At 44.7% G+C, this 18,045-nt stretch overlaps 1 protein-coding gene across 1 annotated transcript; it reads right to left on the bottom strand.

Moving 5' to 3' along the window:
* Nucleotides 1-5,597: 5,597 nt before the first annotated feature.
* On the bottom strand, nt 5,598-6,750 carry GPR119 (G protein-coupled receptor 119). The gene has a single exon (XM_055337484.1). The coding sequence runs from the start codon at nt 6,748-6,750 to the stop codon at nt 5,743-5,745; it is 1,008 nt and encodes a 335-aa protein (XP_055193459.1). The 3' UTR covers nt 5,598-5,742.
* Between the last annotated feature and the right edge of the window lie 11,295 nt (nt 6,751-18,045).

Consider the following 18,045-nt stretch of genomic DNA (forward strand, 5'->3'; position numbering starts at 1 on the left):
TGCTCCTAGTTTTCTTTTTAAGCCACTTCTGAGATGACATGACACCAGTTTGCTCTTCTATAGAAAATGCTTTAGTATTTGTTGAATGGCTCAGTGTGCAAATCTGTAAAAATATTGAGCGGCAAAAGCACAATGAACAGTTTTATAAGACAGTGGAATTTTACTGGGCCAACAACTTTTATCTCAGCATGTTTATCAGCTTTTTAGTGCCTTAATGTCAACAAAACTGAGACAGAACTGGAACTGATACAGATTTATTATAGTAAATAGGAAATATGATTCAATCATGGGATTGTTTGGCAACATGCACCAAATAAAAACAAACCTAAACCAAAAAAGAGGCCCTCGTTTAGTCCTGTCCAGTGTGCTGGAGCAAATGGATCCTGCCTGACGCATTGTATAGAAGGCATTTTAAAGAACTGGGAACTGCTTTGCGCATTAAAACAGACTCAGACCCTTAACAGCTGTATTGGTTGTTTCTAGGACTCTTCATGAGAGGGCTCTTTGAGCCCAGTGACTGATTATGGTCCCAACAGCTTGTAAATCCAGTGAACATATGGCTGGGTAGTAGCATGTTAAGCTCTCATGCACTTTACCCTGCTCAGTCGATCCATTAGGTGGAGCACATCTTTCCCTTTCAGCAACTCTTCAAAACTATGGCTTCAAGGCTTCAAGTGCATCAGGGCTGGTCTCCTGGCTCTATGTGATTATGTTTTCATATTCTCATGCCTACTTAGCATTTTGTGGTGTTGCACAAAGCAACTAACTCAGAAAACTTGAAGAGGGAAAACACACTGAAATTGATAGCTGGATATTACACAGTCCATACTGATGATGTAGTTGTATTGTAAAAGGTGCTCTTAAACTGCTGTGCCCTGTAAGTCCAAATTTCTAAATCTATAGATTAACTCTAGCAGTAGGACATGTCAATAGGCTTCTGCTTGAAAAAACAAAAAACAAAACAACTGGTTAACCCCTTGGCATGGTTTATACTTTCAGGAAGCCATGTACGTTTATTGCTTTGAGATCTTCACATCAGTGTGGTCTATTCATTTATGTCTTGCTCCTGACTTCTCTTAGCAAATATCCTAGACAAACGTTACACTTTAAGAAACGCCAGCAAAAATATAAATCAAAAATTTTTTATATGTTTAATGCTCCTTGACCTAGTAATACTTCTTTGTAGAATTTATCCCAAGGAATTAAACAGATTGGTAAAAGATTTATACACAAAGTTATTTATAGTGGTATTATAATGAGAAATTGGAAATACAAACATGCAACTATAGAGAAATGGTTAAAATATTATGTACTCATGTTGAAATAACATGCAACCATTACTAGTCATTTTTTAAAATTTATTTTAGAGAGCTAGAGTGAGCACGGGGCAGGGGGCGGTGGGGGAGGGAGAAAGAGATTGAGAAACTCCAGCAGATTCCTCTCTGGGCTCAGAGTCCGACAGGGACCTCAATCTCAAGACCCTGAGGTCTTGACCTGAGCTGAAACCAAGAGTTGGCTGCTTAACCGACTGTGCCACCCAGGGGCCCCACAAGTCATGTTTTTGAAGAAAAGTTAATTACATAGGAAAATATGCACAATATAATGTTAAGTGAAGAAAACACATGGAGAATAACAGTGATCATCTCTGGATGGTACAATCATGGGTACCTTTATGATTTTCTGTATTTTCAAAAATTTCTGAAATGAACAAAAATTGTTTTAATAATAAGAAAAGAATACCAAATGTCATATATACATCAATATTTATCTCTGAAAGAAATCCCAGCAAAGCTGGGGCAATTTCAGCACCTAGCTATCAAAAGATGTTTGTGGAGTAGGTAGAATGATAGATGGACAGACGAATGAATAACAGTTGACACTTGTAGGTACCATTATCGAGTTTATATGACTGCAAAAATGACAAGTGAAGATTTGTTAATTCAAAGGAGAAGATTCCAGACCAGTCAGCAGTTTGAAGGATGGCATGGGAGGTACTGAAGGAGTCACAAAATAAGTGAGTGGCCAATGACAGCTAAGGAGTTGTGGTCTGGCCTTGGGTCAGTTGCTGCTCTTGTTACCCAGCTGTCAACACCATGTTGCCTCTTGTAATATGTGTGTCCTTGAAATATCTCTTGTGCCTGCTATTTTAATTGGTCTCTATTCAGTTTGGCCATTGATTGAGCAAGTGTGAATGAAATCAGTCATGAGAGTTCATTTTCCATTTGACTCAGTAAATACTTTTCCATATGGGGAGAAGATATCCCAAGGCTAACTCTGGCTGGCCAACTCTCAAAGATGGGCTTATTAAACAAGAAGGAGAGTTTGGTGGATCAGAGCAACCTGCCTCTTGCACTCAAATGCCCCTGTACAGAGGGCTGTGTGTTCTTATGTTCTTAAGAGTTGTCCTCTGAAACAGGTGTGCTATGCATAATGTCAGCTACCCAAAGAATTAGTAGAAAACTTAGTTATGTCACACAGTTTTTATAACAAATTCATAAGCTCTTTATGGTAATTATAAATGGGACTGACCTGCATTCTGTCCTACAAGATCTTAATATCTTTTGGCTGTTTTGATCAAATTGCTGAACAGGATCTGGCTTCTTTGCCAGTTCATCAGGAGACAACATTGGATGCATGAATGAAATCTAAGTGTTTCCTCTCCAGTGCATTCCCTTATCTGTGCTGGGACCTGTGTCAAAGAGAACCATTAGACTTTTGCATAGCATTCTGTACCTCTGCTCCTGGTGACTTATTAAATACCGTGTTCATAATTGCAGCTACTCTTAAACTCAAGTGTATGATAATAGTGCCTTGATGTATCTGCTGTCTTTTGATCCTGCTAAGGTATTAGATTTACTGTTTGTCTTTTTCAACCTGAGTCCTCACTCATTTTCAAAAACATTCAGGAGTTGAGTAATTCACAGTTTGGAGCTAACTGTCCTTGTCTTAGAGGCCATAGTATCTACAGAAATGCCAGACTCCCTAAATTGGTCAGCTGAATATTTAATTCTTCAGGATTTTTTTTAAAGATTTTATTTATTTATTCATGAGAGACATGCAGAGGGGGGGCGGGTAGAGATACAGACAGAGGGAGAAGCAGGCTCCGTGCAGGGAGCCTGACATGGGACTCGATCCAGGGTCTCCAGGATCACACCCAGGGCTGCAGGCGGCGCCAAACCGCTGCACCACCGGGGCTGCCCTTCTTCAGGATTTTTAAGGATGAGGAAGAAAACATTTTCTGAGCACTAACCCAGGTGCTGTAGTTTACTAGGCATTTCCCCATACATTATCTGAGATAATCCTCTCTATAATCATATAAGGTAGGCATTATTACCCCAGTTTTACAAATGAGGAAACTGTAGCTTTGGCAGTTTAAACAGCTGAATCATAGTCTGAACACTGGTCTATTGGACTTCAACGCCTATGATTTTTCCACTCAACATACTGCCTCCCAGGGATAGCAAGGTTTCTTACACTGGACCTGACAATACAACAGTCACATTGCTTCCCCTCAGCTCCTTTTTCTTGTAACTAATTTCCATTCCACTTTGCTTGTATTACCTTGGCAAGATCAGTCATCTGCATCAAGGTCAGGAAATTAAACTTTGAACCACCAATAAGGAGGGCATGGATTTGAACCAGCTTCCCATCTTGTCCCCAAACCCAGTTACTGTTTGTGTTCTGTGTAGTTCCCAGTAACTCAACCCAGTCCAAGAAGGTGTCTTATTGCTGGCATAAGTGGTAAATTCTTGGTGCTCAGCACTTCAAAGCACGTTGGGTTCTATCGTCCACTTGAAAGCCAAGAAGTTCTTCAGTTATGGGAACATAAAGCCTGCTATGGTGAAGGCAAGCATGGCCCTCCTCTGAGACAGAGTGGTAAATGGAGCAACTGCAAAAAAAAAATTCTACCAAAGGAGGGTTGATGTGTATTAGAATGGATCAGTGAGCAACAGGCCATTTGTGCTGAAGGTAGAGGGTGAAAATAGAAGGGACTTTTCCAGAGTATGGAAATGGAAAGGAATGATCATTAGCCTCTAAACGACTGAGGAAAGCCAGCTGGGAGTTAATCTAAGACTGAAGGGGAATTAAAACCCAAGTGCAAAACATCATGATGTGGTACTATCCTGTAGAGAGGAGGATGGCCAGATTCCATCCTGGTTCTGAACATTTTAGTTTCAGATTTGAATGAAAAATTTCATGGGCCTCTTGGCTTTAGCCTTTACACATTAGATTCAAATGCATCCTCAGGCCATCATTTTGGACATACCAAGGGGTTAACCTTCCAAGGTTGTTTTGGCACCAAATCCCAGACAAATTTAATCTGTTCTGTATTGGTTTCTTCTTGCCTTCTTTGGTTGTCCACTCAGCAGCTTTCTAGGGAAATAATCTAGTTGAGGGCCTTAAGAGGCAAGCTTTCTAGGAATCCACTGTGGCGACCAGGAGATTAAGGAAAGGGTTACAGGGAAGCTCAGGAAGACTGAGCGTATTTCCTGGGTTTCTTCACCAATCTGTTCTTGAATTTCTGCTGCCAGGGTTGCCCAGAGGGAGCCTGGCCATAATTCCCAGCTGCCAACAGCCATTTCCTGTACCCACAGAAAGCAGGATGAGACACCACTTCCTCGGTTGGTTTCCTGGGACAGGTCGGGGGCATCCTCTTAGGCCACTGAGTTTCTTAGGAACATGTGGATTTAAGAAGGTCAAGCTCAGATGGGAAAAAGTGGGCCCAGTGTGAATAGCCTGGAAGTGCCTTTCTTGGCACCTACCCCTTTTTCCTCTGCCTTCTCCCAGTGTCTCAGAATTTGTGGTTCATCACTGTCATCAGCAAGTAGCTACAAGTGACATAAGAAGCCAACTGAGAGGATGGAGCACCGAAGAGAAGAGTGGTTAGATTAGGAGGGACAGTAGCAGAAATAACCACAAGATTGGCCATTTCCAAAGAAAACAGTGTTTTGAATACCATGAAGTGTGAAAGAACACAAGCTGTAGAATCCAATTCAGGTTCCTACACTTTAGGCAAATTCACTACCTAGAAAGTTTGATTTACATCAGGGAGGGCAGGACTCCTCACTTTACCACAGTCAGTCACTATAGTAAACAGTTAAGAGGAACAATCTCATTTCTCTGGTGCTGTGCTGCTATGGTAGCTACTAGTCATATGTGGCTACTGAGCATTTGAAATAGGGCTACTTTGGATTGAGATGTTCTGTAAAGGTAAAATACACACCAGATTCAGAGATTTAGCATGAAAACCTTAGTGCAGAAATTTTTATATTGATTACATACCGAAACCATGTTTTCAGCATATTGGGTTAAATGAAATATTAACATTAATTTTGCCTGGTGTTTTTCTCCTTTACCTTTTTTTCAACATGGTTACTAGAACATTTAAAATTATATTTGACTGGCATTATATTTCTGCTGGAGAGTGCTGCTCTAGTGCATTCAAAAATAGGATTTGATTTTTTTAGCATCATTTCAGTAGTACATTTCTTTAAGGAAGTATACCTGTACAGGAGAAACAGACTCATTACAAAAGAAGGATAGGGAAGAACACGGATTTGCAGATGAGGAAATTGATTCTAGAAGAAAGTTAGTACCCTGTCTCAGTTCCTCTCAGTCTTGGGTGAAGGTGGTTGGCTGCCTGAAGCAAGTGCTCTCATTCCCTAGCTCCATCTAATTTCCTAGCTGGGGCCCAGACAGGGGAGGCAGAAGGCACTCTAAAACTTCCCTGCCCTTACCGTCTTAGCCATCAAGCTGTGAGTGGGAGATAGTGGCGATAGGACAGAAATTTTCCCTGGGCCTCTCAGGGCGACCAGCCCTGGCTGAGAGAAGGAGAAGGCACGAAGTGAACCCCTTCTTCACTCCCAGGACCATCTCGTAGAGTTGCTGCTGCACCTCTTTCTGCCAATAGGCATAGATGAGTGGGTTGAGCAGGGAGTTGCCCACACCGAGCAGCCACAGGTACCGTTCCAGCACCAGGTAGAGGTAGCACTTCGGGCAGGCCACCTGCACAATGCCAGTGACAAGGAATGGGGTCCAGGACAGAGTGAAGCTCCCAATGAGAACAGCCACGGTGCGAACAGCCTTAAAGTCACTGGGAGTCCGCGGAGGCCGGCACGCTCCAGTCCCGGCTCCGGCTTGTTCCATCTTTCGGATCTGCTGGCTGTGCATGGAGGCAATCTTGAGCATGTCACAGTAGAAGAAGACAAAGAGGAGCAGGGCTGGGAAGAAGCCAACGCAGGAGAGGGTCAGCACAAAGCGTGGGTGAAACACAGCAAAGAAGCTGCAGGTACCGTGGTAGGTAGTCTGCTGGAATACGGGGACTCCGAGTGGGAGGAAGCCAATGAGGTAAGACACCAGCCACAGCCCACCAATGCAGGCTCCTGCCATGAGCCCATTCATGATCTGGAGGTAGCGGAGGGGCTGCTTGATGGCAAGGTACCTGTCAAAGGCAATCAGCATGACTGTCAGGACAGAGGCAGCGGCGGAAGAGGTAACAAATGCCATCCGAAAGCTGCACAGGGTCTTCTGTGTGGGCCGAGCCGGGGTGGAGAGCTGGTCTGTGACCAGGCCAGAGATGGCCACACCAAGCAAGGTGTCAGCCACAGCCAGATTCAAGGTGAAGCAGAGACCGACACCATCATTCTTGTGTATCAACAACAGCACAGCCACGGCCACTAGCACATTAACAGCAATAATGAGGGAGGCCAGGACAGCAAGGATCACTCCAAATGGGAAAGATGACTCCATGTCTTGAAGTGGTAGGACTTCCACTTACCAGGGCATGCTGGCTCTCTGGCTCAGATTCTCATGGACTAGGGGAGAAAGAGGTGGGTTCAGAGCTGCAGCACAGGTCTGGCCACCACTGGCAGTACAGGCTGGCAGCTTGCCATCTCTGAGATCCTGCTGGTCACGAAGAATCCCTCACCCCCTCTCTTTCAGTCCTCAGCCTCTTGCCTCTCCCACTCTGAAGGCGACAGTCCCAGTGCGGACCTCCCCCTGGGCCTTGAGCTAGTCCCTCCTCCTCCAACAACCAAGTTACTAGACAACTCCTGAGTACCTGGTACATACTGTCTGGCCAGACTCTCTTCCTTCATTTATGCTTTGAGGACTTTTCTTTGGAGGGACTCGGGCATTCATCAGGTCTCCTGTCTGACAAAAGATATAACGGACTCTAATCACACTTTTTCTTTTTTTTTTTAAATTTTTATTTATTTATTTATTTATGATAGTCACAGAGAGAAAGAGAGTGAGGCAGAGACACAGGCAGAGGGAGAAGCAGGCTCCATGCACCGGGAGCCCGATGTGGGATTCGATCCCGGGTCTCCAGGATCGCGCCCTGGGCCAAAGGCAGGCGCCAAACCGCTGCGCCACCCAGGGATCCCCTAATCACACTTTTTCTTCCTCCATCGCTTTATATGAAACTTCCCCTTCTTTTCCTCAGCCTCAACTAGCTTAACAACTAATCTCAGCTTAATTTAGTACTTGCTTCATAATGAATTCTCAGTCAATACTATTACTGCTTTCAATCAAGCAGGATGATCATAATCAGTTGAAGTGAAGGCAGGGCAGGCTATTTCAGCGCCCAGCATACTTTTTCAGGGGAGTTACCACACATTTAAGCTGCTTTTTAAAAAAATCTCTTGCTTCCTAACACCTCAGATTCTAATTCTCTCGAATAGGATGTGCTGTTCCCCTCTTATCCATCAGAACTCAGCTGATTCCGAAGGGCAGGAACACGAAAGGAGAAACTTGTGAATGGTGCTTATTCAGTTTAGAATAGACCCTATTTTAAAGCTGCTATCCTTGGCTATACTCATTGAAAACATGACCCTGATCACAAGTACTGGCCTCCAACCTTTCGCTTTAAAAAAAAAAAAAAGATTTTATTTATTTATTCCTGAGAGACACACAGAAGCAGAAACATAGGCAGAGGGAGAAGCGGGCCCGATGTGGTACTCGATCCCAGGACTCCGGGATCATGACCTAAGCCAAAGGCCAATTGTCAACCACTGAGCCACCCTGGCACCCTTAGCCTTGTAATTCTTGATCCTGCAGACCCAAGATCTCCCTGAGATGTGACAAAAGGAGGCGGGCTGCATCCTTGAGGGTATCTGTTCTGTTTGATCATGGAAGTTTCCATTTCCAGGGTGGACAGCATTAGGCTGAAGGGTTGCAGTGTTGCTGAGACAGGTGAGATGGGCTCAGGCAGGGCAGCCATGTAGGGCACTCCTATTTTAGGTTGTATATCCATTTGTTCGGGTACATTAGAACTAACCTTTTGCCTGCTACTCTCGGCTACCAAGGAGAGACGGGTGGGGAGAAGAGTGGTTTGAAGCTTATTTACTCATTTCAGGTGAGAGCACAAATGGGAAAGGTTAGTGTTTTAAGTGAGGGAGTGGAGAGCAAGGTACAGGGTTGGAGGCAAATATTATATTCCAGTATGTTTTGACAGTCAGAGAGGGCCCTTGACAGATGTCTCTCTCACAAAGGATCGGAAGGTCTGTGGCATGGGGACTCAGTATTCCATTTGCCAGTCTGAGAACAGTTCTTTTTCTTTGGTACCCCTGTTAGGAAGCTGACTTCGGTTGCATAGCACCTGGCCTCATTTTATGCCTGCATCTAAGGCTGTGCTCGTGTTTCCAGAGCTTGGAGTCAAGATGGTCCTTCTGAAGCCCATGCTCAAACTTGAGAGTGTGTCAGAGTCCCTCAAAGGGCATCTTAGCACAAAGGTTCTGAGGCCTCACCCCAAGGTTTGATTCTTTATGTCTGGGGCAGGCCTGAGAATCTGCATTTCTAACAAGTTTGCAGGTGATGCTGATTTGGGGACCCCATTTGGGAACCACTGCTCTGGTGAAATGGTTCTTAAGCTTAGCTGTGCTGTGGAATAACTTGGTGATTCTGAAGATATAGACGTTTGGGTCATACACCAAGAGGTTCTCATATCATTAGTTTGGGGTCTGACCTATGCATTTGGGGCTTGGGAAGCTCCTCATGTGATTCTAATGTCCTGCCAGGGGCAAGAAACACAGGCGGCTGGAGTCAGGACACCTGGGACCCAGCCCAACACAATCTCTGTGATTTTGCTTGGACAAAATCTGACTTAGCTTTGGCTTCCTCATGTGTAACACGGGGACAATAGCCCCTATGTCACAGGGTTGTGGGGATGACAGAATGAGGCGTGATGGATATTTTTTAAGTAATCTGGACACTCAGTGTAGGGCTCGAACTAATGACCCTGAGAACAAGAGTTGCAGGCTCCATAGACTGAGCCAGCTGAGTGTCCCTGAGGTATGATGGATATTAAAAGGCTTCATGAACTATAAAATCTACATAGGTATTTTTATTAAGTGTCTTCTAGTCTCTTGTTAATCAAAGTGTGTTTCAGATCAGGAACACTGGTATGACCTGTGAGCTTGGTAGAAATGCAGAATCTTAGGCCCTGCCCAAGATCTACTGAAGCAGAGTCTGCCTTGGAACAAGATCTCCAGGTGATCTGTAGGCACATTAAAATTGTCCTTTCCTCCTTCTCACTCTCAAGTGCCTGGTATATTAGTTTACTTTTACTATGGTAACTAACCGCCACAAACTTGGTGGCTTAAACAACGTAATGGTATTATCTTACCCTTCTTGAGGTCAGAAGTCCAAAACAGATCTTACAGGGCTCAAATCAAGGTGTTGGTAGGGCTGGATTCCTTTGGGAGGCTCTAGGGGACAGCTTCCTTGCCCTTTTTCAGCTTTTATAGGCTGCCTTGCATTCCCTGGCTCATGGCACATCACTCCAACCTCTGCTTCTCTCTGACCCTCCTGCCTCCCTCTTTTAAGGTCCCCTGCGATTATACTGAGTCTACCTGGATAATCCACGATATCCTCTGCATGTCAAGATCCTTAACTCAATCACATTTGCAAAGTGACTTTTACTGTGTGGGGTAAAATATTTACAGGTTCTGGGGATTAGGACATGTACATCTTTGGGAGGAGGCATTTTTCTGCCTACCACACCAGTCTTCTCTGCTGCCTATGTCTTTCCCCACCATCCCCTAAAGATGCTCTTCTCAGTGTAATCTTCCTTTATGTGTGTCCTAGACATTTATTTCTTTTAGCCATCAATGCTCTCTTGTTTTCTGTCTTGTCCTCTCAGGCACCCACAAGCTGATTTAAACTAATCTCATGGGCATGGCGTACCTGAGTCGCTCAGTGGTTGAGTGTCTGCCTTCGGCTCAGGTCGTGATCCCGGGGTCCTGGGGTGGAGTCCCACATCGGGCTCCTCACAGGGAGCCTGCCTCTGCCTATGTCTCTGCCTCTCTCTGTGTCTTTTATGAATACATAAATAAAATCTCAAAAAAATAAACTTACCTTGGCAGCCTTGAAAAGTAGTGATCTCCCTGTCATTGGAAGTATGCAAGCAGAGCCTGAATCCTCACATGTTGGGAGGGCCTTAGAGGGAATTCCTGCAGTGGTGTAAAACATCTGCAAAACATTGATATTCCCATTGAGCTGGCTTTAAGTCCCTATGCAGCCTGTTTTTGATGGGACCCTAGGAGTCTTTTCTCTCCCTTAGCCCCCTCCCTTCTTTCTCAGCGATCCCCAACTCTGTGTCCTCCTTGGGCTTTTCTGTCCCCTTTCTCGCACTACTGCATGGACTCAGCTGTGGGTCCTGTGGCTGTGCCCATGCCAGGGGATCAAGACCATGGAGAACGTGGTTCCTTCTTGGAAGGTCAGTGCTTGGTCCTCATGATCCTGAGGCTGAGGGTTCTCAGAGTCTCCAGCGTGGAGCACCAACAAGGTAAACAAGCTGGGGTTGACAAAGCAAGGTAAAGGATGAGAGAGCTTATTCAATGGCCAAACTATCCCGTAACTAACACATTGAATGCTGATTGTAGTGGGCTGTCACCAAAGATGCAATGCGGTGCTTCATCCACCCTGAGGCCATGGGACCAAGGACCAGAGGTTTCAATTGGAATGGGAGTGGAGGAGAAGCCAGGCTTCAACAGAGGCTGCCTTCAGATCCAGCTCTCTGGGCGAGGAGTTCTAGGAAGATATCCAAAATAAGTCACGCCTGGTTCCTTGTGGTGCCTAGACCAGCCATCTGCCTCTGTGGTTTAGCTGCATCATGCCCAGAGACAAAGGCAGCAGTCACATTTAATATTGCTTCTTGAATGACTAGACTGCTGCCTCCATTGCTATTAAATATTATGCAGTGGTATGAAAAGAATGGGATAGGTTTATATGTCCTGACACAGACCTCCAAGGCATACTGCTGATGGATAAATCAAGTCACATCAATATGTACATTTGGACCCACTTGGAACATAAAGCCCCAAGCCCCAACTTTATGTGTGTAAAAAATGAATAGAAATCACAATAAATGCCTGTTAATGGAGAGTAACTTTGAGGAGGGGAGTGGGTCCAGGGGCAGTTTGAAGGGTGACTGTCACAATTTACTTTGAATACTTCTGACTTGTTATGTATTTTCACAGTGAGGAGGTATTCATATAATTTCAAAAGAAAAAACCTCCTCAACCTCCTCCCCACTCCAGCTCAGACACCACTTTGCAAAGGCCTTTGCGGACCACACAAAAATGTATGTGGTGCACGTACACATTTTATATATAAATATACATAGTTATGTATTTGCTTTTGCTCGTACTGTTGTTATTTGCTTGTGCGGTACTTGTAGAAGGAAGTGTGCGTGTGTGTGCATTGGGAGAAGTGGCAGGGCAAAATAGGATGGGAGAAAACAGTATTTGAGGCTTTAGTCTCTTCTTGGGGTGGGAGGCACTTTGAGGCAACAGCCCTAGACAGCTTGGGCTTCTGAGCTGCCTTGTAGCAGTGATACTAGCTAACATACATGGGGCCTTTAAAAGCTGAGTGCTGTGTTAAATATACAACATATTCTCCTTTAATCCTCCCCCAAATTCTATAAGGTAGGTACTATTAATAACTCATTTTTACAAATGGGAAAAACGAAGTCCTGCAGAGGGTGGCTGATTTGTCCAAGGCCGCACAGCTCATAAGCAGCAGGTTTTGGAAATTGTCAGAGATGCCAGAAGCCTGTGTGGAACAGCCACCAGGAATTTGTCTTGTCTCTTATCAACCATAGGGACTACATGCTGTCTCCTTTTCTTGCCAGTTTGTGCCTCTGTGCCTTCGTCCATCCTATGACCTCTGCCCTACAATCTGACATGTCTATGCTTTGGGTTTTTTCACAGGTGCCTGAGCTGAAATTAAGTAGAAGACCCCCCCCCCCGTTTTTGGGTCACTAAAGCCAAGGGATTGTGGAAAATGAGGATTGAATTATTTTTTACCCTGAGCTCAACGAAATATAGGACTCTGGACTCACGTATATCTCTCCATTTATTTTCCCACTCCTGCTTTCCATTCTTGCTAGTACCCTCTCATTTAGCACTATGTTTTCTTTCATCTGCACTATGGTCGTCCTCTCTTAACTGCTTGTCCTCTCTTTCCCCATGTTGACGTACCCTCCCAGTGTGTTTACGGGGTGCCTGCTCTGTGCTCACTACTATGCTCAGAGCTTTTCACCCGTTCAAGTGACACCTCGTGAGCTCAGTGTTATTCTCCCCAGCTTACAAGGGAAGCTGAGGCTTGGAGAGGCGAAGGGACCTGCCTGAGGTGACCCAGATAGGAAGCAGTGGCAGAGCTGGGATCAGCATCCCGATTCTTATCACTCCTTATCCATTAGCTTTTTGCTACTCCATGCTGCAGAAGCCTGGGTACGGTAGGCTGAATAATGGCCCCCAAAGGGTCCATGTTCACATCACTGGAACCTGTGAATATCTTGCCTTATATGGCAAAAGGGATTTTGCTGAGGTGATTAAGGAAGAGTCTTGAGATGGAGTGGTTATCGTGGATTTTCTGGGTGGGCTCAAGGTTATAATCCCAGGGGTCCTTGTAAGAGGAAGGCAGAATATCAGTGAGCAGTATTAGGGGATGATGGAAGCAAGAGGTTGGAATGATGCCAGGAAGGTGTCACAAGCAAAAATTGTAAGAGGCCTCTAGAAACTAGAGAAGGCAAGGGCATGGATTCTCCCCGAGAGTCTCCAGAAGGAACAGGGCCTAGGGCAGCCTGGGTGGCTCAGTGGTTTAGCGCCACCTTCAGCCCAGGGCGTGACCCTGGAGACCTGGGATCCAGTCCCACATGGGGCTCCCTGCATGGAGCATGCTTCTCCCTCTGCCTGTGACTCTGTCCACCCCCCCTCACATGAATAAATGAATAAAATCTTTTTAAAAAGAAGGAATCGGGCCTACTGATGCTTTGATGTGAAATCGATTTCAGACTTCTGACCTCGAGAACTGGAAGATAATAAACTCATGTTTTAAGCAGCAGGTTTGTGGTGATTACAGCAGCAATAGGACACTCATACATTAAACTAAAGGATTAATATAAGGAAACAATTAAAAAACTGGGTCCTGGTTATATTGCTGCTTGGCAGTGCCTGCCGCCCAAGAGACATTTAGTTGTGATCCTACAAAGGTTACTACTTATCCAGGAAGGAGCAGCTTGCTGGCCTGAGGTGCCAAATGCCAATGACCATGAAGCCCAGCAGAGGGCAGGCACTCTGCAGGGAGAAAGCAATCCTTGGAAGGGCTTTGCTCCAGTCTAGCTATATAAATAGGAAAGGGGTCTTTAAAAGGAAGAAAGAAAGAAAAAAAATAAAAGGAAGAAAGACCATATAATGTTTGTCCTTCTCTGATTGACTTATTTCACTCAGCATAATACCCTCCAGTTCCATCCACGTTGAAGCAAATGGTGGGTATTTGTCGTTTCTAATGGCTGAGGAATATTCCATTGTAAACATTATATGGTCTCATTCATTTGGGGAATATAAAAAATAGTGAAAGGGAATAAAGGGAAAAGGAGAAAAAATGAGTGGGAAATATCAGAAAGGGAGACAGAACATGAGAGACTCCTAACTCTGGGAAACAAACTAGGGGTGGTAGAAAGGGAGGTGGGCGGGGGATGGGGGTGACTGGGTGACGGGCACTGAGGGGGGCACTTGATGGGATGAGCACTGGGTGTTATTCTATATCTTGGCAAATTGAACACCAATAAAAATAAATTTATATATAAAAAAGAAAGGGAGGTGGGCAGGGGGTGGGGGTGACTGGGTGACGGGCACTGAGGGGGGCACTTGATGGGATGAGCACTGGGTGTTATGCTATATGTTGGCAAATTGAACTCCAATAAAAAAAATAAAAGGAAGAAAGATCCTTCTCGGCACTTTTGGGTTGCTCTGATTGTGTTGCATCTTAGCTATGCCTTCATGCAGGCTGGAGGAGCACAGCGAGTACAAAGATGTTTTCATTTGCCACCCCGGGCTCAGAACTTTCTTTCTCCTTTTATTTATTTATATTGCTGGGGCAAGTGCATGGAAAGCCTTCCCTCCCCCTGAAGATTAGGAGTTGGGTGATGAGGTGCAATGGAGATGGGGTGAGGGGAGACATATACATTCAATGAACAGTTCTTGCTTTTTTTCATTGCAATTCTTTCTTGAAGGCTATTCAGGGTATTCTTCATGAAAGACTACACTCCAGGGGGCCCTTCCAGCCTAGTTTTAGATTGTAGCCCTCTCAAGACAGCCATTTCCAGCTTCTTCCCGAGGAAGATCTGGGGTTAGGATTTGGGGGTTGCAGAAGCGGAGGCATTTGAACAAGGGCTGGGGGTATTTGGAATCTGAGAAGACGATTATTATTAATATTAGTAATACTTCTTATCACACACATTTTACATGCACGATCTCATTTAATGCCCTCAAGGTGATATTATCACCAGTGCACATAGAAGTTAATTAGAGCTAATTAAATCCCCCAAGTTCCACAGCTAGCACGTGGTAGAGTTGGGCTTTGAACCCAGGTCTGCCAAGTCTCAGAATCTAGATTCATCTAACTCTGCCACCTGGTCTCTAGAATTGTAATGTTACAGAAATGTGAGTTGCTGACCAGAGGCAGAGGAAAAGCCGTATGGCACCATCCTATGGCTTTGAAAACTTGTGCCCAGCCTCGTGACGGATGTCAGCATCCACCATGCACAAGAAGAAGGCAGTCAGCCTACCTGCAGTGTCACTGGGCCTTGAGCCAAGATACCTGTGTTTCATTTCTGAGGGCTTCGCTTGCTTCTCAGTTTGTCTTTATAAGGATGTGTCTCAGTTGTCTGGCTTCTCTGCCGTGTGGCCACCTGCCCCTTTCCCTAATCTTTGGACTGTCTCCTAATCTCTGGATCAGTGTCTCACCTAGCACTCCTGCTAACTGGCTTCTCACTTTGGCCTCAATATGTCATCCTATGATGTGGTTCAGCAACAGAACACCCCAGAAGTCTGGCTCAAAATAGTGAGAATCACTGTGAGGAGGGTAAAAGTTGTTAATGCAAGGAATATTTTGGAGACTAAAGGGTAGGGCACTCATTAGTCATTGACTTGGATATTGACCTGCTTTTAGGAACTCCTGCTCTAGGCAGGGTCCTGTCATTCCTCAAAAATACTTTCCTAGGGACACCTGGGTGGCTCAGTGGTTGAGTGTCTGCCTTTGGCTCAGGGTCTGATCCTGAGGTCCTGGGATCAAGTCCCACATCGGGCTCCCCACAGGGAGCCTGCATCTCCCTCTGCCCATGTCTCTGCCTCTCTCTCTGTGTCTCTCATGAATAAATAAATAAAATCTTTTAAAAATACTTTTCTATTCAACTCCAGCTCGATTGGCCCACCTCTACTCCTCATCCCACCTGGTCTGATGATCCTATTCAGTTCAATTCTGCACGCATGGTCCTTAGGCCTGTATGCCAACAGGGATTTAACATCATGAATTTAGACTAAATGTCATTTGTGATTATAGGTGGGCTCCACTTGAATTGGAGCTGTCTACTGCCACAGCAATTTCTTCTTTACTCTCTTCCTTTCTTCCCTGAAACTGGATTCTGTTTTTAAAATCAGCTCATCAGAATCCTTATCCACTTCTGAAATTTATCCTGCGTGGGGTTTGGAAAGCCACTGCTTTGTCCTGGGTGCTGGAGGAAAGTTGAACAATGACAAGCAGGTGATAAAAGGGCATCTGTCATATATCTTCTAGAGGGCATATTCACCCCTGGAAGTGACTTGGTCTCCTCTTCTTCAAGAGTTTGGGATTCTCTGTCCAGATCCTCAAGATTATACCTAAGAGTCAGATTGCTGGGAGCAAGTAGCTGTGCTGAGCTTAGAGGGAGCCTGTGGGGGTGTAGTATGCTTCCAATTTATCAATATCTGACTCACATAACTCATGCCAGTTCTCTTGCAACAGTTCTTGCCAAGTTTTGCAACCTTCTCTGAACTATCTGTGGATGATCATATTCACAGATAATGCTTAGATGCTCTAAGGCAGCAGTCCTTAGCTGTTGAGCTGTTGTTTACTGAACCATGGAACCATTTTGAAATCTTTTGGAAGCTATGGACCTTCTCCTTAAAAATGCACATGTTCATGTAACATACACATCATACAAACAAATGCAAGGTCCTGAAGCCCATGTATAGATTCAGGTTAGTATCCCTGGAAGAGATGGTAAGATATTGTTAACACACACATCATGTTTTATTCTATATTCCTCCAGGCAACCTATAATTAAGAAACAGACATTGTTTTGGACCAATTGGCATAAGTAGGCAGGAACACTGAAAACTTAAAGGTGCTTCCACCAAGAGAACTTTTCTGCAGTGTTTGACAGCATTGATCACTTTTTGCTCTCTTCTTGAATCCTACTTTCTCCTGTTGCTTCATCTTCATCTATCCTCCTCCTTGGTCTCCTTTGTTGGCTCCTTGGGTGCTTTAGACTCAACAATTTTCCAACAAAATTCATCAGTTTTCTCCCAAACCAGTCTTCCTCCCTGCCTTTGAACTATCCCTTGACTCGCTGTAGCTTTCCCTGACAACCTGTTGTCCACTCCCAGCTCCCTGACCCCATAGGGGTCAGAATTAATTGATTTCTCAACTGGTTCCAATAACATTCACTCATACCTTCATTTTGACTCTCATACCTTTGTATTATGTTTATTCATAAATGCAACTATCTGGCAATACTGTGAGCTCTTCAAGGGCATGGACTGGGTCTTGTGGTCCTTATGGTCTTATTTCCTGTAGTAGCCCTAGCACCTACCTCACCACCTGAGCACTCATAAACATAGAATATGCTTTTCTGTTGATGTCATGTGTGTTATTTTTTATTTTTTAAAATTATTTATTTATTTATTTATTTATGAGAGAAAGAGAGAGAGAGGCAGAGACACAGGCAGAGGGAGAAGCAGGCCCCATGCCAGGAGCCTGATGCGGGACTCGATCCCAGGACTCCAGGTTCACGCCCTGGGCCAAAGGCAGGCGCCAAACTGCTGAGCCACCCAGGGATCCCCTGCTTTTTAAAATATATTTTTTAGTTTAAAAAAATACCAGTATGGGACACCCTCTCCTTTGCTGTCTGAGATAAACCATCATCATCTCTTGCCTGAATTACTGCAAAGCTTCCTAGTCTCCCTGCCTCTACCCTAGGCACTCTCCCCACAGTTTGCAGCCAAGGTGATTCTGCTAAAATGTAAGCCAGATTAAAATCCTTTGCTGGCTTCTCACCTCACCTAGTTAAATCTAAAGTTGCAACCTAACATGTCCCTGCCTGATCTGTTCCTCTCATCCCCACTTATCCTGTGCATCATGGTTAAGGGTGCAGACATTGGAGCCACACTACCCAGGTTCAAATTCTGGCTCTACCATTGACCAGCTGTGTGACATAGGGCAAGTGACTTGACCTCTCTTTGCTCCAGTTTCCTCATCTGCAAAATGAGGATAATAGTATCTACCACATAGGATTGTTGTGAAAAGTAAATGAGTTAATGTATGTAAAGTACCTAGAACAGTGTCTGGTACATGATGGATATGAAATCAGATTTTGTTAAATAAAAAAAAATCTGTCATTCTCTTTCTTGCATGCTCCTCTCCAGCCACTCTGGTTTCCTTATTGTTCCTCAAACACACTCCTGTCTCAGGACCTTTGCGCTTACTGTTCACTCTGCCTGA

Source organism: Nyctereutes procyonoides, unplaced genomic scaffold, assembly GCF_905146905.1.
Source record: "Nyctereutes procyonoides isolate TBG_1078 unplaced genomic scaffold, NYPRO_anot_genome, whole genome shotgun sequence".
NCBI lineage: Eukaryota > Metazoa > Chordata > Mammalia > Carnivora > Canidae > Nyctereutes > Nyctereutes procyonoides.

What these genes read in the sequence shown, in the direction of transcription:
- GPR119 (XM_055337484.1), bottom strand. Translation starts at nt 6,750, where the DNA reads ATGGAGTCATCTTTCCCATTTGGAGTGATCCTTGCTGTCCTGGCCTCC.